Raw genomic sequence first — 21,308 nt, 5'->3', positions numbered from 1 at the left:
GAGACAGTGACATTCCCAAGGATGCTCCATTAAGCTTCAAGGTAAATGGCGATTTGGCCCTGGATTTTCCAACTTCAAAACCAAGATACTAGCCACTATAAAAGCAGTGCACTGAAGAGGCTACCCAAAGTTTCATCATAACAAAGCAAAAGTTATGTATTTAAACAAGTACGTAAACAAGTCCTCCCAGTTGTGAGGTAACGTGACTGACATATTTTCTTTTATTTAAAATTCTATATGTCCCTGGGTCCAGGGTACAAAAGAGCAAAGGGCACAGTATATGTCAGCCCCAGTCATTAAAATTCCATTTACAATAGTCAAGGACTTATTTGAACACAAAATAGAATCGGCCTTAACGCTACATAGTCAGTTTGCAACTAACCCAGTCCTGCGATCAGGTAGGATTGACCTGAGGCTGGCTAATGATGCCTTTGCAGCTCTAATAGAGCATGTCCTGGCATACCCTACAAGCAATTATCTGACTAAAGGAAAATAACTGGTGCCAAGAGCTAATAGCCAACTAGATCTGGTCTTTTAGAACAAAAGGGACCTATTGCACCTCTGTCAGGAGACTCAGAAAGCTAGTTCGACTTTTTAAGATACTCTGACCATTTCGTATCAAACCAGAGAGGCTGTCAGATCCAGTATCTGGGACAAGGTTTTGCTGAAAATAGCCTGAATGTATTTTTTTTTGGGGGGGGGGGGTAATTTTTAAGACCAGCTAAATTAAGAGAAGTACTTTAATGTAAATGGTTATAACATTTGTAACTTTACTAATACACATTAATAGTAAAATATTAAATTCTTCCATGAAGTAAAGGTAAGACATCAAGATCTGAAGTAGAAAGAGGCAACCTCCTTATCACCCATGCATATTTGGGGAAAGTTTGGATGTATCCAACTATTTATCTGGACATATCGAATTATTTATCAAGTCATACAAATTAAATCCAAAATGATATTGTGAACATATAAAATGCCATCATTGGCTTGAAAAGTCTGAGTGGCAGCGTGCCCACATTAAGTCACATGCAGGTACCAGGAACTAGAAACCTCTGGGGAACCTGCAGCTTACATGGAACTGGGCCCTTGGCATTGCCCTGCATAATCATCTTGGGAAGGTGACAGAAGAAGAATGAAATCTGCTTCATTCACAGGCTTCACTGAAGTACCTGGTATTTCTGCATAAACTGAGGACCCACGGTTGCTTGCAATCATGGGAAGACCTACACTCAATTTTCCACAAAAGTTTGAAAAGAACCAAATGTTATATAAGCATATGAATGAGACCACTACACAAATATTTAGCCTGACAGCCTGAATAATTCACAGTGCAAAATGTGTCAAGTGTAAGCATTCAAGAATAATCTAATGAAAGAACTTTAAGCAAAAAGAGCTTTATCTTTAAAAGAAAAGAATCATATTACAAAAATATGATTCTTCTGCGGCACAATCCATCCTTTCAAAAATGAAGATTAACTAGCATGTGAAAAATATTTTTCTAAGATCTGTTTTATTTGAACACACAAGAGTTCTAGCAGCAATATGAACCTCAGCAGTTTTCATAATACCTAAAAATGTTTAAAGTATGTTTTCTAAACAAACTAAAGTGCCATAAAAATATCAGAAACAAAATCCATTGACCTTGGTACACAAGTTATAATGCCTACAGGGTTATAAGCACAATCTAAATACATACATACCACCGAGCCATTACATATTTTGGCTCCTTATTCCCCCACGCAACAAATGTTTGTGACAATACAAAGCAAATTTAGGAAAAACATAGAAAGTAGATTGAAAGAAACCAGTCGTTTGCCTGAACAAGACAATAAATAAAAGACCGATTTTTACACAATTCTGTGCTCTTGCTCTGAAAGTAATACGACCAGTGGATGCCCTCACATAGGTTAGGAATTCACACTGCTTCAGAACTTTTATCAGCACTACTGTGAAGCTAGAGCTCTCTTGATGATTATAGATCTCAGAACGACAAAAAAAGGCAAAAAGAGTTCAGGCTACATTGGTCCTTTTTATAAAGCTGCCACATTTTGGCATCGGCACTAGTTACTTCGTAAGAACTTTGTTTTGAGTTGATGGATACCCCCTAAGATTTCTTTTTCGTTTTGAGTAGGCCACTAAGGGTAGTTGATTTTTGTGAACTTTTGCTTGGAGACCCATGACTCAGAGAAAAGGAAGACTTTTCCATTTCAGTTTTCTTCTCTTGGCTATCCTGCATCCGTTTCACAACTGATCCTGGAGAGACCGACCCACTTCCACTACTCTGAATCTTAAAAACAAACAGCACCAAAAACACAAATTAACACAGGATACATTTGATATCACATTTATTAATGGGAGGAAGAAACAGTCATGTGATGATGCCTGTTCAAATTGTAGTAGAAATTTCTGCTTTCTGATCAGTTATACAATGTCATTAGGAAAGGACAACTTTGTCTGGAGCTAGGTTAGTTGCAATAAAGCAAATCAGATTTGACAGCATTCTTATTAATACATGGTGTTAGGAGTGGGAAGAATCCTCTTCTAACTACTCAGCAGAACCATATTCTGTAAGCTAAAAACCAACAGGCCAAAAAGCTCTCAGATGCTCAAAAAGTACCAGGAAGAGCCCAGCAGCAATGAGTGTCTACTAAAGAGAGGAAAAGGAAAAGAGGTAAAGGAACAGTAACAGAATGACAGAACAAGCTGCAACAGACCCTGACATTGTATGCCACCACACTCCAGTCCCAGACAGAAGGAACTATGCAATATTGCATCACCAAAGCACTTTGAGACTCTTAATCTCAGGGTCGTGAGTTTGAGCCCCACGTTGGGCAAAAGATTCCTGCATTGCAGGGGGTTGGACTAGATGACTCTTGTGTCCCTTCCAACTCTACAATTCTATTGGGCCCATCTACAGTGGTACCTCGCAAGACGAATGCCTCGCAAGACAAAAAACTCGCTAGACGAAAGGTTTTTCCGTTTTCAATTTGCCTCGCAAGACGAATTTCCCCTATGGGCTTGCTTCGCAAGACGAAAACGTCTCGCGACTTTGTTTTCTTTGTCTAAAAACAAAGACATGTTTTGTTTATAAAGTTAATTTATTTTCCCTTCAATTTTTGAACTGCTCTTTACAGTATGTGTGACTTTAAAGAGCAGTTAATAAACTGTTGTTGTACCAAATTTGGCTTTGTTTGGACTTTTTTTGACCATAGGAACGCATTAATTGATTTTCAATGCATTCCTATGGGATTTCGTGCTTCGCAAGACGAAAAATTTGCTAGACGACAAAAATTGCGGAACGAATTAATTTCGTCTTGCGGGGCACCACTGTATTCCAACTCCCTGTTCTCACACTGACTAACCAAATGTCTATGGAAAGCCCACAAGCAGGACCAGAATGTATCAGCACTCTCAGTATCTTTTTAAACCTCAGCAACTGGAATTCAGAAGCACACTGACACTGGAAGCAGAATACAACCATCATGGGTAGTAGCCACCAATAGCCCTATCCTTCATTAACTTGTCCAGTCTTTTAAAGCCATCCAAACTGATGGCTTCAACTACCTCTTCTGGGAATGAATTCCTTAGTTTAACTGTGCACTGTGTGAAGAAGTACTTTCTTTAGTCTGTCCTGAATCTTCCAATGTTCAGCTTCACTGGGTGGTCTTGAGTTTTAGTCTTATGAGAGAGGCAGAAAAACTCCCTACCCACCTTCTCCACACAATGCATAATTCTATTCACCTCTATCTTGTCCCCCACATACTTGCCTTTTCCCCCTGAACTAAGAAGCCCTAAATGTTGGAAACTTTGATAGCTTTATCACATCTTTGCCCACGCTAGCAGACTTCCCTTCCTGATGACATCATCTATAGGACTGAAATGAAGGCCATCTACTTTGCAAAGTATTTCTGTAGTGGCAAGAACTATGGTACCACAAAGACTGAAGCAAGGAAGGTTTTGAAGGCTAGCGTAATGAAAACTTCTGCACCAAGTTTACACACCAAGAACAATGGGAAAGCAGTTACCAATAAAAAAAGACTATAAATCACACAAGTTGATATATGGAAGCTACTTAACTAACCCAACCTCTATAAATTACAAGAGAATCTGCTTAGTCAGAATCAAATCCTCTAAATGATTCAGAGAAGTTTAAATTAGCCTCTTGGTATGCTGTTGGTTAAGATGCTAGGACTGCATGAGACTGCCACTATGCTTGCTCCTAGACACCTAGGTATGAACCAGCATCCACTAATGGGAGCTCTACATGCAAGTGCCCCAATTCCCTTTTCTTATCGTGGGACTCAGGGCATTGACATGTAGACCATCTACTTAGAGGCACATTTAAAATGTGATCCCAGCCTGCTGCAAGCACAATACCAACTGCAGAAGCATCTAAAGTAGTTACATGGCAGCCCACACATAGCTGTAATGACCCTTCAATTAAGAGAGAGCGGCCAATTTTATAAATATGCTTACGCTGGAAGCTGACTTGTTATATGAACTTTTCTTCCGCAATGTCCCATTTGGTAAAGTGTTGCTGTGTGTTTTTTTCTTATGAGTCTGAAAAAGAATACATGTTGTTCTGTAAAAAAGTAACTCTAAAAGTTCTGCAAAAAGTAACTATGATTCATAAACTTTGATTCTCCTTAACACAAACCTTGCCTTTACCAGCACTGCTCTATGCTATTATCTAGTTCAGGGGTGGGCAACCCAGTCAGATGGACAGGGTGTAGTAGTAGTAATAGTAGTAGTAGTAGTAGTAGTAGTAGTAATTTCAGCCTGATGGCTGCCCCGCTGTGCAAACTTCTGAGGGCTACACACCAATGAGAGGCAGGGCCAGAGGCAAAAGTGTGCACAGGAGCAAATGTGAATTTTACCTGTGAATTTTTAGGTGAGTTTCCATACACAACTCACACACCCTCTCTATTTCCATCAGGGAAAGCAAGAAGCATTTATCAGAGTTTGAAGACACATTCCAGCCAAACCAAAACACTCAAGCAGGCTGCAAAGCAGGTCCAGTAGCAGGTGTGACCCAGGGAGAGTCCTAAGGGCCAGACAGAGATTCCTAGAGAGACACATTTGGTTCCTAGGACTGAGGTGTCCCACCCCTAAGATTGATTTAATCTTAGAAATACCAGGTTAACTTTTACTTGTTTTGTCGGCGTGGAGGGTTTGCTGCTCCCACTCTCTGTTTCTCTTTCTATACTGGCCTCTAAGTTGCCATTGCTGCTAGTAAGTCTATCATGTTCTTCACGGATTTCTTGTTGTGAAGTTGATGATGCGCCATTCAGTTCAACTTCCAGAAGGTCTACTTCTCTGTTGTCTGTGTTGATGTCGTTATTCCACTTCTTCATCAATTCTAGGACATTACATGGCCTTGGGAAAATGTCTGTTTCACCCTAAAGAAATAATAAACCATTTATGTCCAGGCCTTTATTTCTGGAGGCCAAGGTGTTTCATTAATTCTTTTATTATAAAAGTCCAAAGAGAGAAAGCTCCTCTTTTTTAAAAACAAAAACAAAAACTGATTTTCTCCCCACAAAACAAAATAATGATAATGAAGAGTTTTACATTGGGAATTATATTGTAGCACATGTGGATCCATTTCCTCTTCATTTTGGCCAGAACCTTCTAAAAACAGCTGATGCCAGCTATACCTTATCCTAGGTGGCGCCTTTTTTTGGTCCTCCTTACAACTACTTCTTGAGGTGGCAAGATGGAACACCTACCTGTAGGCAATTAAAAATAGCACTGGTACACTTATTAGAAAGTCAATTGCTTTGGCAATCCCTCCGTACCTTCATTGATTTTCTATCACAAGTATGCAAGTCCAATAAAATCTGAAAATGATTTTGCCTGCCTGGTGGCAAGCTTTTTCCCCAAAAGCTCCACAAAGTTGTCAAGCACAAAGTCCTATTCACCTAGAAGTTTCAGAAGCATTTCTGACTAACAGGACAAATGTAACTATTTTTTTCAAGGCACAGCAGCAACGAGTGTCTACTAAAGCCAGGCAAAGGAAAAGAGGTAGAGTAAAAAAAACAATACTAGAAAGACAAAACAAGCTGCAGTATATGGCATCAGATACTTTGATGCTCACAAATGCAGATTCTATGGAATCCTAAACGGGGTTTTTTTTAGACTTGAGCCAAAAACATGAAAAGAGGTTTGTTTGAACATATTTTTGCTCCTGTGTTCCTTCATAGTAATTTCTGTGGAGTGGAACAAAGAACAAGAGTGAAAACAGCTTCACTTATTTTTCTTCAGCAACCATTCAGAGTGAGGGGACTGCTTTATGTCCTTATTCTGAATTAACTTTGTGACACTATCATTGTAACCAAATCCAATTGGGTATGTGGTTTAATGACATAAATATGGCTTATGGCTGGATCACATAGGAAAAGACCTAATATAAGGTCTTTTAAAAACAGATTTCCTAAGCAACAACCTAGGCAACAAGCAATTATAATCATGGTGGAGAGAGGACACACCCCTCCCACTTCAATTCCATGCCAAAAATGTTTCAGTAAAGAATTTGAGCAAGTTAGACCAAGGCTTGCATTGTGTTCTTATATATTAACTTATTTAGCTTTACAGACCCATTCTTGTATTTGTGTAATGCTCATTATGGGCACATATCAATTTCCATAGAAATAAATGGATCTTAAATATATAAATGAGCACTATTTTTAGTGGATTTTCTCGCAATGGATTTCTTCACTTTTTTTGAGTCCTTATAAGCTTTTGGTTCTGAAAGTCTCTGGGGGTATAATACCTGTCTATTTGAAACTAGCAGTTACCCCCCCCCCCAACACACTGAGGGGCAGGGACTATAATTGTAAAAGCAGCCTTGTAGCTTTGTCTTCTCTGTATAATGTATCAGCATCAGCTTCTTTAAGACTGGAACAGGAAAGTCATGCGTGTGGGCCCACTTAAAGAAAGATTATGTGTTTGATCTGCTGTGGGGAAAATCTCCCCCATGGATGTTGAACCCAATAAATGCAAAGTGATTCACAGTGAAGATTCAGTATTTTTAAGAGATACAAGCATTCAACCTAATTCTTTAAGCAAGAAATACTTTGTTCTTTAAAAAAAACCCAAGCACTATGTTTTTAAAAGTTTGCTTATATGTGTCTAAAAATAACATGTGTGTGAATCTTTTCCATTTAAGGAAATGTATCATAAGGTTTCAACCATACCATAAATCCATACATGACAATGGATCCATACATTCCAAGCAATATACCTAGATTTACACCTTCTTTTCCAACCGCAATACTAAATTGTCTTTATTAACAGTATATTTCAGTCTTTGCCTTCCTATGGTTTTGGCACAAGGTATGTATGTGTGTGTTGTTTCTGAGTGGTGGAGGTTGGGATAAGATAGCCATGCACAGAGAGAATTAGTTCTACATGAATCAGGATAATGTATTCCCAGTCCTTCTAAATTTATAGAATGATTTTCAGATGTGGACTCCAATTTTGCAGGTGCAAATTTACATCTGTAATTAACTGTAGACAAATTGATGTTGCAGACATCCAAATAACTACCTTATTTGCAAGCACATTCAGGTAATTAAATTTCTAAGTGCACCAAATCGCACCTACAAAATAAGAGGCTGAGTTGTGGCCTCAGGAAAAAAAGCACTATGTTTTAAAGAGCTACAAATACTTAAATAGCACATGAAATGGGGTGGTTGTGTTCTGACAGTTTTTAAGAAAGTGGAACCACTTAAGTTAATTGTCTGTATTGCCTCATTTGAGCACCTGTTGAGTTTAATTGGCTAGCATCTGGTGCTGATTGTGGGGAAAGTGGAGGATTACTAATTGGTTGCCTTTTAGATTGTTTCATTTTCTTTTGTCTTTCCTTCAAGCTTTTTATGTTCATATTTTAAGGGAGTGCATGTCAGTGAGATTCAAGGCATAGAAGGGAACAGTGTGCCCCTCCATCATATGGCACCCAACGTATGTCAGAAACACATTTTCCATTCTGTGATCTCTGCTAGACTCTGTTCTGAATGGCAGTACTCCCACACCACAGCTTCCGGACAAAAATAAAGGTTTGTTGGAGAAAATGTTCCAAAAGTAAGGCATAGTTTAAGAACCTTTTATGGTATTTGTGTGTGATGAAAAATAAATGAATATTCACACAGAATGGTCAGTTAACTGGCGACTGATTTTTATTATTATTTTGTGAGGGATAGGCCACGCACTGGAGAACACACTTGTGTGATCAAAAAGGGCAAGTGGAGGGCAAGAGGAAGGAGAAGCAGCCTCAGTAGTTGAAAATGTAAGTGCTGGACTTATTCATGAATTGAAGAAACACCCACTAGTGACAAAACGTTCCATCATGTGCAGTATGGACCAACTTGCTGAACTGAGAAGCAGTGTGCTTAGTTTTATAAACCAGAAGACTATGCATTAGGAAGAGTGAAACTCAGATTACGCAGAAGCAAATACGAATATGAAATATTTGAAGCACTCGTGAAATGCACATTTACCCTAGTATCTCTAAACACTTTTGTGCATTAACATAACATGAGTTCTTACATAAATTTGGGAACTGACGTGGGTGGGAGTAATTTAATTATAAACATCTAACAAACAAGACCTTCTGTCCATCTGTGGGCACAAGGGGGAAAAAAAATCTAACAACCAATCCTATTGATAAATAAACAGCTGTTTATTTGGGTAAAGAGTACGAGAAAAGAACTATAGCAATTATGCAAAAATAATCCAGAAATAGATGCAACATAATTTCAGTTTGTTTGCAGCAGTGTATGGAGAAAAAACAACACCGATAGAAGCTTTTAACCATTGATATCTCTGCTCCAAAGGATAACCAACCACAGATTTTTGAATTAACACTTTACATAAAATAGCAGCTATTAGAATTCTGTGATACTTCTGCCCAAATGCTTGTCATTTCAACAGCTATCCCTCTGTCAAATGCTCTGAAAGGTTAAGTGATTGCAAACCCTAAAGCTGTGTACCATGCATGAAGTGCCTAACCCCCAAAGGTAGAAGAAAGGACAACTGGATATGGACAATCCAGATATGGGTGAAAATAGATTGCAACCTTATTGATACAGCAAGTATGTGCAGTTGGCTACGCACAGGGCAAGGACTGGATAGCAGAGATCTCACCTTTTATACGAAGGCGGTGCCCCTAGCCCATCTGCTGGGGCCACCTCCTGTGGGTTGCCAGCATAACAGTCCTCAGCATGCTACGGGACAAGCACCTGAGTTCTAGCTGGCAACCTGGGACAAACAGTGAAAGGCCTGCCCTGCTCAAGCCAGGGCTGAGGGCTAAAACACCGCCTCCAAGTCCCCACTATATTAATGGTCTTCCCAATGCCTTATCCTGCTCAAGTTGTGACAGAGAAAACAAAAGATGAACACCTAACAATGTAAACAGCTCTTGCTGAGATGAAGGTGAAAACCTCACATGAAGATATGAGCAAAATTCCTTTCCGGGAAACCAAACAAGTTCCCAGCAAATGTCTTCCCTCCGAGGGAGGGAGGGTGCATGGTGAAGCCACGGACAAGAACAGACTGATTCCCAAAGTCAGGGCCTCCTTTTGAGACTAAGATAAGCCCTGCATCTTCCCCATAAGCCTTGTGGTAGTGTAGAAGCTCCTAGGAATTTCTGTAAGACCTAGTTAGCCCCATACATGGACCCCACCTCCTGAAGATACTGCCTAGTCTGCACAAGGCGGCCCTGCCACAGGAAAGCAGAGAACTGTTAAGTTCTGGTAACACTAGGCTGCCCTACGTAAGACAGTAACCGACATTCCATTATTAAACATCTCACTAACAAAGCTGATCTTGTTCTTCATGGGGGAGGGGAGCCTTAGGATGAAACCTTTGCTAGAAATGGACTGGAACAAATAGAAATGTGTAAAGTCTGGAAAAGTAATCAAAAGCGCATAACATCTTATTCATTTCTATATTATTGTTGTTTAAATAATTGCTTCCATTATTATCAGCGAACCTCTGTAATCACCAAAACTTCAGATATACTGGGAAAATAATATTTGTTTTGTAGGGTGTTCATACTGTAGTTTACCTATACTGCTTGCTTAAATGTGGATACAATTGCTTTGGGGAACAACCATCCATGCACTCCATTTAAATGAAGTTTGCAAGAGAGGTTCCCTGTGGATAGTGCCCTTGATTCTGCTTATGCTTTCGCTTAACAAAAATATATACACATACCTCGGAGATATTGCGGGTTTGGTTCCAGACCACTGCAATAAAGCGAATATCATAATAAAGCAAGTCTCTCTTTTTCTTTTTGTTTCCCAGTGCATACATAGAAAAGATATGTTTACACTATACTGTAGTCTATTAAGCCAGGCTTCCCTGGCTGCAGGGACAGAAAGGGGAAAAACCTAGTTCTAGCCCTAGCCAACTCCACTCCCGTGGCCAGAAAAGGACCATTCTCTGCAAGGCGTATTAAAGTGAAGCACAACAAAATGAAGTATGCATGTACACAGATGGAATATGCAACTCAGTGTCTGGATCAGAATTCTGACAATTGGAACTACACTAAGAAAGGTCATGAAGAGTTGGCAGAATCTGGAGGGAGTAGAAGGAGAAATGTAGTAATTTGTGGCCCGGATTTTTGTTCCTGTTTACACAGTCTATAAAAGCCCAGTAAGCCCTCACAGTGACTTGTGTCATTGTTTATATACTGTCAGATACACCAAATGCTGTAAGTACAATTTAGATGCATATAAGGCATATCTAACTTGTTGTAACATAGTAGAGCCTTCAGAAAAATTGGGATATGGCTATTATCTGAGGGGGGTGGGGGAGAAACATTTTCACAAATAAAAAGAAAAATAAGGCAAATATTTAGGTTTTTTTTAAAAAAAACAACAACAGCAACTTACTGTTATCCACTGGATGTGAAGCAATTCATTAGCAGTCATTCTGTGGGCAGGGTCTACTCTCAGAAGCAGCTCCAACACAGCTTTGGCTATAAAGAGAAAGACTCGTAAACCTCATTTCTGTTAGCTGCTAACAAACACATCTCCCAGTTGTCTCTGAGTGCTTTAATCCAGCAGAGTATTTTACCTCTAATGCTGTGAAGCTAATTCATGGCAACAGTTCTGTGAATTTTCTTTAGCATCAATTTTACATTTATGAGAAAACACAGTACTTAATGGTAATAAAAAGGTCAAAATATTGCAACAATTTGTTGAATTTCATGCTGGGGATGTTGTTGTTTGTTTTTATCGTACAGTTGCCTACTTACCAGCCTTACTGACTGTATCCCAGATTGAATGTTTAAAATGAAGATCTCCTTTCTTTATAAGTTCAAAAAGCTTTTCTTCAGAGCCTGCCATAAAAGGTGGATCACCACATAATCTGTTTTGCAGGAAGCAAAAAAGGAAGGCTGCTTTATATTCTGATTAGTACACATATATGTTTAAAAGATAGAAGCCCCGTGAGGATTTGAGAGGTGGCTGCAAGTTTAGTCTAGATAGTATAAGCAAGCTGTTCTTCACATTTGCAATACATTCTTTTGGATAGGAGTTTAAGCCAGGTTATTATATCTCCATTGTTGCTTTTAAAACGAATGTACATTGTTGTTTTTTCTCTATATAAACATTCAAATTCTATATAACATTTTTGTTTTCTGAAATCCAAATGATTTTGAAACCCCGGAGTTTTAAGACAGCTAGTTTAAGCTCCCAAAGAAGATGACTCTTTGTCAGAAATGGCAAAACTTTGCACCAAAAACTCTGCTTCTCGGATTTTGACTGCTCAGCTCAGCTAGTCTCTTAAGACATATGATCTATATTTTTATGCTGTTGTTCAGCCAAGCCTGTAGTCCTATAGACAGTTTCCTGCAAGTAAGTCCACCGAACTCAGTGAGACTTGCTTCTGATTAGACATGCACAGAATTGCACTGAACAAGACTTAAACACATTGTGCATGCTATGTTGGCAGCACTGATTGTAAGGTCCAATTAGTCTAGAAATGATCTCATGCTCATTCGTAGGCAGTATTGTGGTGTAATTGCTGACTACTAGAAAAGAATGTTTGGCTACCTAGCCTAGGAACACTTTGCTTATGATCCCTCTATTGAGCCCTAAGATCAGTGGTTGAAGCATTTCTCTCAAGGCCTCATTAGTGGAACACCCTCACCACCCCAACCCCACCCAGGGCTTACTGGGATTTCCTTCCTAAATTATTTCAGGCAATAGCATAAAGTATTTATACCAGAGTGAACCTTTTAAACTTCCCTCTGTACCTACACATTTCTTCCTCACCGCTCCCCTCCTTCTCTCATATACTTGGCTTTGGTACATCTATCCTGGCTTGTTAAACCACTGTTTCCCATGATATCAGAACCAAGAAACGATGATTTAATCACTACTTACAATCCAAGATAATAAACCCCAGCAAATTCTTAGGCCAATAAACCATTAGCTTTTGGCCTCTGATCCAGGCTAGGAAATTCCTCATTGCAGCTTCTTGGTTGCAGTGCACAATATCCATAAAAAGAGCAAAGTAATGGCCAGAGGCAGGAGAGCAGGAAGGGAAAGATCATATTGGTTCAAAAATAAGAGCAGTGCGAGAAGATTTGTCTCTGGAGCAACCGCAAGAAAACTTCCCCAAGCCAAAACAAAAAAAAATCCTTCCAGTAGCACCTTAAAGACCAACTAAGTTAGTTCTTGGTATGAGCTTTCATGTGCATGCACACTTCTTCAGATAGAAGTGTGCATGCACACGAAAGCTCATACCAAGAACTAACTTAGTTGGTCTTTAAGGTGCTACTGGAAGGATTTTTTTTTGTTTTGACTATGGCAGACCAACACGGCTACCTATCTGTAACTTCCCCAAGCCAGTTCCAGAATACATAGTGGGAGAACTATCAGAACAAATCCTCAAAACAAAAGAGGTGCCAATTCTGCAACTCTTGCTTAAAGAGGAAAGAAAGGGTGTCAGAAAATGTTCCTTGTGGATTTAAAAGAAATTTGGGGAAAGACTGCTTCCTGTTACGAACAGCAGGGAACGATCCATTGTGGAATGGTAGGCTGCCTCTGAATGCTAGTTAAACTAGATTCATAACCAGTGTTTGGAAGAAATCCTTCCTTAGAAATGGATTAGAGTTTGCTTTAAACTATGGCTCTTCCAATTTGATGAGTGGAAAAAGAAAATAAACAGTGGCAAATTCCTTTTCCTGACTGTGTGAGAAGAAAAGAGTATATGAACCTGATGGTTAACTTAGGCTCCTTCCTGCCAGTCACCTTCCCCAGTGGGCTTCAAAAAATTAATATGAGCATTCTCACAAACAGCCAGAACCTAGAATACCTGCCCAATGCCCTAGCTCCTGACAATTATGAAAAAGAAATTATACCAGGTGATCTCTAAAAAAATACTCATCATCACTAATTTAGAACTTGCACACATTACCATTAAGTGTAACATGACAAAAAAATGAACAGAAGCATGTGGTTAGATTCACCAAATGTAGGGAGCATGTATTTTTTCTTTAATTTTAAGTCTGCTGTAGATTTAGAAAATGCTGTCACCTATCCTTGATGGATGCCTGCCACTCAAAATCAAAATGTAGAATCATTACTATCAGGTTTATTTCACTCTGCTATGAAATGCCATAAGTAAACATTTTAGCAATTTATTTTCAAATGACAGTTCTCACAAGTCTCATATATTTATTTGATGGATTTTTAACCCAGAATATCCTAAAAAATGCAGCAGACATGATATACAGTGGTACCTTGGTTCTTGAATGGCATGGTTGACGAACAAATCGGCTCCCGAACACCAAAAACCCGGAAGCAAGTGTTCTGGTTTTTGAATGTTTTTTCGAAAGCCGAACATCTGACGCGGCTTCCGCTTGAGTGCAGGAAGCTCCTGCAGCCAATCAGAACCTGTGCCTTGGTTTTTGAATGATTTCGGGAGTCGAACGAACTTCCAGAACGGATTAAGTTTGAGAACCAAGATGTTGTTGTTGTTTAGTCGTTTAGTCGTGTCTGACTCTTTGTGACCCCATGGACTAGAGCACGCCAGGCACTCCTGTCTTCCACTGCCTCCCGCAGCTTGGACAGACTCATGTTTGTAGCTTCGAGAACACTGTCCAACCATCTCGAGAGAACCAAGATACCACTGTATAAACTAAGAGGAGTAAAAGCAGGAAGGGGCTTACCATTGTTCTGGCCTTCGAGCAGCAACAGCATTGTTACATACTAGGACAGTGAAGGGGCAGGGCCAGGAAGCATTGAAGTCAGGGCAGTTTGGACACACAAGCAGAGCCATTCCTGGTGATGTGCCTAAATTACACAATGCGTCAGAGGCCTTGCAAAGTCTCAGATGTGATCTCTGAGGCTCAGCAAGGCCTCGGACATGAATTTCGAGTCCCTGATCATAAAATGTTCAAGAACCACATTGTCAGGAAAGCAATATTTAATGTCTGGTCAAAATACAAGGACTTACTAGAAAATAAGACCCCAAGGTGGCTGTCACCTATGGAGGCTAAGGCTTGGAAAAGACTCAATATGGAGGCCGAATGGCCGAAATATTGGGAAATAATCGAAAAAGTTGGAGAAACTTGGAGATTACAGAGTTTGGAGAAACTAAAGTATAAAGTGCGAGACTGGTTACATTATGCTCAGATTAAGGAGGTTTTCAATATGGATAAAAGGTTAGGATTCCAGGTGGAAAAATCGAAACTACAAACAGAATTGTTAGAACCCAAGACTAAGGTGCTGTCAAGAATGTATAACCTGCTGTTGAAATGGAACACACAAGATGAAACAGTTAAATCAGCTATGATAAAATATGCACAGGACATTGGATATAATATCATGTTTGCTGACTGGGAAAGGTTATGGACCACCGGTGTGAAGTTCACGGCATGTAATGCCTTAAAAGAAAATATTATGAAAATGATATACAGGTGGTACATGACCCCAGTCAAGCTTGCAAAAATATATCATTTGCCTGATAATAAATGTTGGAAGTGTAAGGAGACTGAAGGAACATTCTTTCACCTATGGTGGACCTGCCCGAGAGTGAAGGCCTTCTGGGAAATGATCTATAACGAGTTAAAAAAGGTATTTAAGTATACCTTTCCTAAGAAACCAGAGGCCTTTCTTCTGGGTATCGTCGACCAGAAGGTGCTAAAGAAGGATAGAACCTTTTTCATGTATGCGACAACAGCAGCAAGAATCCTTATTGCAAAGCACTGGAAGACACAAGATCTGCCCACACTGGAAGAATGGCAATCGCAACTGATAGACTACATGGAGCTGGCCGAGATGACTGGCAGAATTCGAGACCTGGGGAAAGAGGAGGTGGAAGAGGACTGGAAGAAGTTTAAAGACTACCTACAAAGATTTTATAAATTGTTTGAATGTTAAGAAGGTGCTTGAAAGGAAGGAACTTGGCATCAGTAGCCTAGATAAGAAATGTATGAGAATAAGTTGAACTATAGGAATGGGATTTGAAGTAATGTTATGCCTAAATTAAGCAGCTTAATATTTGATGGAAACAATTAAAACTATAGGCATAACACATTAGAATTAGAACATAAGATTTGAAATAAGGTAACAAATTGCGGAATATAACTTTTGTCCGGAGAATGCAGGAAAGGGAGACGTGAGGAAGTCCAGAGGGTTATGAAAAAACGTATGAAAGGCTGAGATTTTTTATTTTTATTTCTGTATATATTCGTTGTATGTTATATGTCTGGTGATTTTCTTCTTTTAAAAAATGCAATAATTTTTTTATTTTTTTTAAATGAATTTCGAGTCCCTGAGAGGTCTCGGACATGACTTCCGGTTCCTCCTGGAAGTTGCATCAGAGGCCTAAGATGTGACCACCAAGTCCGTGCAAGGCTTCCAATGCAACTCTTGGGCCTCACAAAGCACTGGAAGTAGCACCAGAGGCCTCACAGTGTGAGTGCTGAGCACCCACACAAATAATATGGGGCCCTGGGTGCCAGTTGCTGCCAGTGACCCCAATACATGGCAGTGGCAATGTACTTTTCCTACTTCTGTTCTATTTTCCAGGCCTCTTTAATTTTGCATTCTGCCACACTCCTGTGGCAGCCATTTTGTGACTGGCATTCTCAGCACTCTGAAAAATCAAAATGTGTTCCGTGGTCCAAAATGACTTGTGACCCGAGGGCTACATGATTATGTCACTGAGGTTAAATAAAGTCTGTTGAGAATGTGACAGCACTTATTCCAGAATAAGTCACATAGATGATTCTGGGCAATCAAGGATCATACAGTGTATGGATATTTGGCCAATCAGCTTTGGCTACATGGTTATATCACTTCATGGCAAGCAAACCTAACTGAGGATGAAGAATTTGAAAATATTTCATAGGCATTAAAGAAAAATTAGTGTTATTTCAACGCTGTTGAAATTGTTCCAGAGAAACTGGGAGAATTTTTGCTTCAATCCTGTTTGGCAGCATAGCTGCTTTGTAAGATGCAGTGATAAAAATATTGGCCACATAAAATACTACTATGCGCCTTGTGGTAGAACTTGTGGTCTACGAAACTAAGCCAAACACAGCCCACGAGGAGCTCAATAAAAACATAATTGCTTGTTGTTTTACTGGCCTATGCTAAAAGAGAAATGGCAAGCAAATTACAGATACATTCCATTAAAAGCATCACAGCAGCATTATTCTATTATACAAACACATCACATGAAAAATTCAACAAATCTGAACAAATGGATCAAATCTTAAGGCCTGGATTTCCTAGGTAGCTCAAGATCAAGCCAATTCTAACAGATAAGCACTTGTTAAGATAAGTCATGCCATCTGCACTTTTGTCATTGCTTTGGTTGCTAGAAGGTGAATGCAGACTCATTCAGCTCAGGGAACATCATGTAGCAATGGCAACATTAAGCATTCACTTAAGACATCATGGCTCAAAAGTCCATCTAACAATAGTAGGGTGTGTTGCTTATGAAAACTGGATGAAAATTAAACACATATCTTATATATCTCTTGAATACCATTTGCAGCAATAAAAGGGGTGTGAAGTGGATTCTATTAATACTTAGGCAGTATGTTTGTGGGGTTTTAGCTGTCATCTGGATGAAGTGCAATATAATGTTGCATTGTTATAATACTATTGTGATTATAAAATGCTAATTTAAAATATTTATATGTTAATTAAAGTATAATGTCAGGAGTCCTGAGCTGTGACTACAATCAGCACAATTCACTGCTCTGTGTTTTTACAAGGCCTGTGAATTGTGCAAACTGCAGAAACAGCATGGAATTCTTATTGGCCAATCAGGTATTTCAGTTACCCCAGCCCAATTTATAATGCATTCAGCTGTGCTATACTGTGCAAATGTGACTTCTTCAGTGGCAACATTAATACTGTAAAGTATGGCCATAAAACTGGTACTGCCTCAGCATTAAAAAGTTTGTAGAACACAGTTTGTGCCACAAATTAAAAGAAAGAAAAGCAATAAAGCTGTTCAATCTATATTATGGTATGCAGAAAAGCTACACTGAAGGAGTTGAAGGAACAATAGGTGGGGGAGAGGTACACCTCCTACTGCATCAGCTTAAGGTAAGATGCATGTTCTTCCTCTGTTTGCACTTGTCCATAACAGAGATGTTGTTGCTAGTTAACCTATCAGAACCCAACACTGCTGGGAGCAGTTTGGTTACACAGGGAGAGGTGGGGGTAGGAAGGTTTACTCCCGTTGTCATCTCATGTTTATCCCGAAGTAGCACTTTTAGCCAAGAAGAGCTGATAGGAAAGTCTTTCTCTCCACATCAAAGGGGCTCTGGGTTGTATTTAGCACTGCATAAGCTGAGTTCCCTGAAACACTAGGACTTTCCTTTCATTTTCTCAACCTGCGCATCCCCCAAAATATGCTCCAGGGGAAACCCCCTCAACCCTCTGGGACAGATCTTGAGCGTGTGCGAGTGCTGCAGAAGAGATGATTCTGGACAATCCTCTGCCACAATTACACGTTTCGTTTGCTTAGTTGAAAGGTTTCATTAAAGGAAAAATACTTTAAAACCTGGATCCATATGCCATGTGGGGATTTTTCTTAATGGTTTTTTAAAAAATAATATAATAATAATACATACATACATACATACATACATACATACATACATACAACATTTCAGCTTTTGTTTGCTTAATCTGAGCATTTTCTCCTATGCACAAACAAATAAATATAACAGAGTAAATACATTACTCCCACAATCAAATGGTGGTTTTAGATTATTTTGAATTACTCTATTAAAACATATGAATAATTACAAGAACTGGAGAAGTAAAAACATTGACTGGTGTATCTGGAATAATTTGTTTCTCTTACTGTATTCTTCTATTATACAATATGTTGTACTCTTCAAATATAGTAAGTCATTAAAAATAAAAATTTACATTTTGTAACAATGTCTAAATACACTGGACACCGTATATAAAATTGTGCAGTACAGTGGGCAGACAGTGTAAGCAAATGCCTTGAGCAGTGGCAGCAATGGCAAATGGTTCCCAGTGCCATAGTCAAGTCTATGCCAACACTGACAGAATGGACCACATTTTCATGAAACCTAATTTTTCATTAAAAAGATATTGTCAATAATAGCCTAACCTTTCACGCTGCCTAGACATGTACATTCTAAAGCTTTGATCCTAAGCACACCTACTTGAAAGAGTGTCTAGAGTTGAGGTTTAATTGTACCGAAAAGATTAACCAATCCTGTTAAAAAGGAGTCAAGAAAAACAACCTAAGCAATGAATAATTTCAGCTAGTATGTAGCCAAACCAAGTAACAACCCTTATTTTATTTTTTTTAAAGGGAAGTTTAAATACAAAGTTACCTTCTTTAGGATGGATATTTTCATTTTATATAAATGTTACAAGCTACTTACAGCATATACATAATGACACCTATGCTCCAAACATCACACTGTTGGCTATAGTCATGTGCACTGATCACTTCTGGGGCTGCCAACCAAGCAGAAAGAATATTATTAATAATACAAAAAAATACTTTTAAAATGCTTAAAACAAAGCATGTGCTGATGAGATATACTTTATTCCTCCCCGAAGCAAAAAAGAAAAGCAGCAGATGTTGAGATTAATAATGTACAGCCCTTAACAATTCATGCTGATGTGTCCTCACTTTGATCATTTAGGAATGATGACATTGTGGCTAAGTAATTGCATTATTGGTTTTCTTTCCAGCTATAAATTGAGAAAACGTTGCTTATAAAATACTGATAGCAAATGCTTCATGACACCACATAAACACATTTCCATTTAGTAAACAAGTGTAGTGCATAAGGTTATATGCTGGATTTAAATACAGAAGGGGTTCTTTAAATATTCATTTAAGACAAATTTGAAAATGGGTAACATCAATTTAAAATATAAACATGCTTTTGGAAATAAAAAAATGGCTTCGAATTATCTGTTTTATATATTTATACATGTCCTACGACTGAAAAATGTACATAAAATTTTCTCACTAATCACTGGCTTGGCTCAGATGATCACATATCAGGTTACTAAATGGAGATATGCACAAACCTTTTCCCTGCACATTCTGCCCTTTCACAGCTCCCTTTCTGTTGGCCATGATTAATCCAAAAAGTTTCTAATTAGCCAAAGTTTCCCATTTCTCCAAACCAGGAAATTACAGTCACAAGTTTCAAGTTTGTTTAAGAACCTACTTCTTCCAAAGTGGGTAAGCACAGTATCTCAGTTAAGACAACACATGAAAAGACTTTCCAGTTTCATAGCTGCATAACATGAAGAGAGGAGTGAAGGGGCTGCATACACAAATAAAAAGCTTGTTTTCTATGTGTTTGATTTCAATACACTTAAAAAATTGCTTAAGGGTAAAGTTAGCAGTGCCTAATCTACTGTCCTCCAGTACAAGGTTAGTTCTCTTTGTCTGCCAAGGACATTTCACCTCAGAGAAAAGGGCAAGGTAAATACTCATGCATCAGTACTTCATCCGTTTTGACACTGAAGCAAGTTAACTTTAATTGTCTTAGTTTAGCATGTGTTACATAACCAACGGGCTGGCCTTCAAAACTTATTTAGTGTGTGTCACAGCTAGCAGAAAACATCCTTTTACTACATTCAGCTCTTGCTTTGAAGCTGTAAAGCAATTGCTAAGAGAGCATAAAATCTCATTTTGACATGCTATTATAATATCACAGCTATTGGATCAGTCTTGGTTTTAAACCAAGGGTCATAACAAGGCAGGAAACCTGATGTATGGTATCAAACCCAGGTCAACAACATAGCTTAAAATACAGAATGCAGAATAGAAAAGCCAATTACAGAGAGGGTTGTCACACACAATACTGATTTCTAGATCAGAAAGTCACCATAACAAGCTGTATGCAGCTTCACAATGTCCTTGCCTGCTGAGCCAATGCAAAGATAGTCATTTATATGAAACAAGTGGGGCCTTGCAACAAAATGTTGCAGTGTGGGGTGCTTCTGTTTGGGGCTTGACACTTCCTGTCCTATTATTATTATTATTATTATTATTATTATTATTATTATTATGCCAAAGCAACGATGGGCAAAACGAAGACATTGTATATATACATCTAAACAAAGGGAAACCACCTATTCACAGACTGTGGGCTACAAAATAAAGTTTTATTCCATTCAAATGCCAGTCTTTCATGTGATGAAACTAAATGGGAATACTACCATATGAAGCACTGAACTTACCCATGTAGATAGGAGTCCCACAGGTAGACTGGAACATGCTTTCGCTTCCTCCCATCTTTTGTACAGCTAAACCAAAATCAGTCACCTACAGAAAACAGAACTCAACTGTCTTGAAAATTCTCTGCTGGTATGTAGTTGCAACTCTTTTATTCCTCTGAAGAGCTCATTGTTCATTGCAAAACCACTTCAGAGAGACCTAACGGAATCTGACTAGATTTCCCAAATGATCTCCTATAACAGCACACCTAAAGAAGAGAAAGCTCTGCACCAATCCTCCTATAAATATTCAGAGCCGAGTTTGAAACAACTTTAATACTTACACTGCAAATTGCACTAGCATTTGAGCATATGAAAAGTGATGAGCTTATTAATGAGATTCAAGCTAAGTGTGTGCTGCTATAGGGTCTGATCAAAGCACTTTAAAAAGCCGAATATTTTAGTTATGAGATCATTGTTGGACATAAATATGGGGAACAGCAACAAGAGGGAAAGAAGCCAGGAAGGGAGTCAGACAGGAAAGAATCAGGAGATAAATGATTTGCTGGGTGTTTGGGACACACTCTTCCTCTCCACATA

At 38.8% G+C, this 21,308-nt stretch overlaps 1 protein-coding gene across 32 annotated transcripts in view; it reads right to left on the bottom strand.

Moving 5' to 3' along the window:
* Positions 1-203: 203 nt before the first annotated feature.
* Positions 204-21,308, bottom strand: part of STK33 (serine/threonine kinase 33) — a 57,877-nt gene continuing 36,772 nt past the window's right edge. For 28 of the 32 annotated variants that reach the window (XM_028732017.2, XM_028732004.2, XM_028732010.2 and 25 more), the window contains 7 exons: positions 20,733-20,817; positions 18,908-18,983; positions 11,264-11,376; positions 10,899-10,984; positions 5,139-5,402; positions 4,480-4,563; positions 204-2,290 (listed from right to left, as the gene is read on the bottom strand). In XM_028732017.2, the coding sequence (XP_028587850.2) occupies positions 2,108-2,290; positions 4,480-4,563; positions 5,139-5,402; positions 10,899-10,984; positions 11,264-11,376; positions 18,908-18,983; positions 20,733-20,817 (891 nt within the window). In that variant the 3' untranslated portion in view covers positions 204-2,107. The remainder of the gene's footprint in view (positions 2,291-4,479; positions 4,564-5,138; positions 5,403-10,898; positions 10,985-11,263; positions 11,377-18,907; positions 18,984-20,732; positions 20,818-21,308) is intronic. The other 4 variants (XM_077930693.1, XM_028732018.2, XM_028732048.2 and 1 more) reach the window with 4 other exon arrangements.

This window comes from Podarcis muralis, chromosome 1 (genome assembly GCF_964188315.1).
Source record: "Podarcis muralis chromosome 1, rPodMur119.hap1.1, whole genome shotgun sequence".
Classification (NCBI taxonomy): domain Eukaryota; kingdom Metazoa; phylum Chordata; class Lepidosauria; order Squamata; family Lacertidae; genus Podarcis; species Podarcis muralis.
This window is presented reverse-complemented; position numbering and strand designations above follow the sequence as displayed.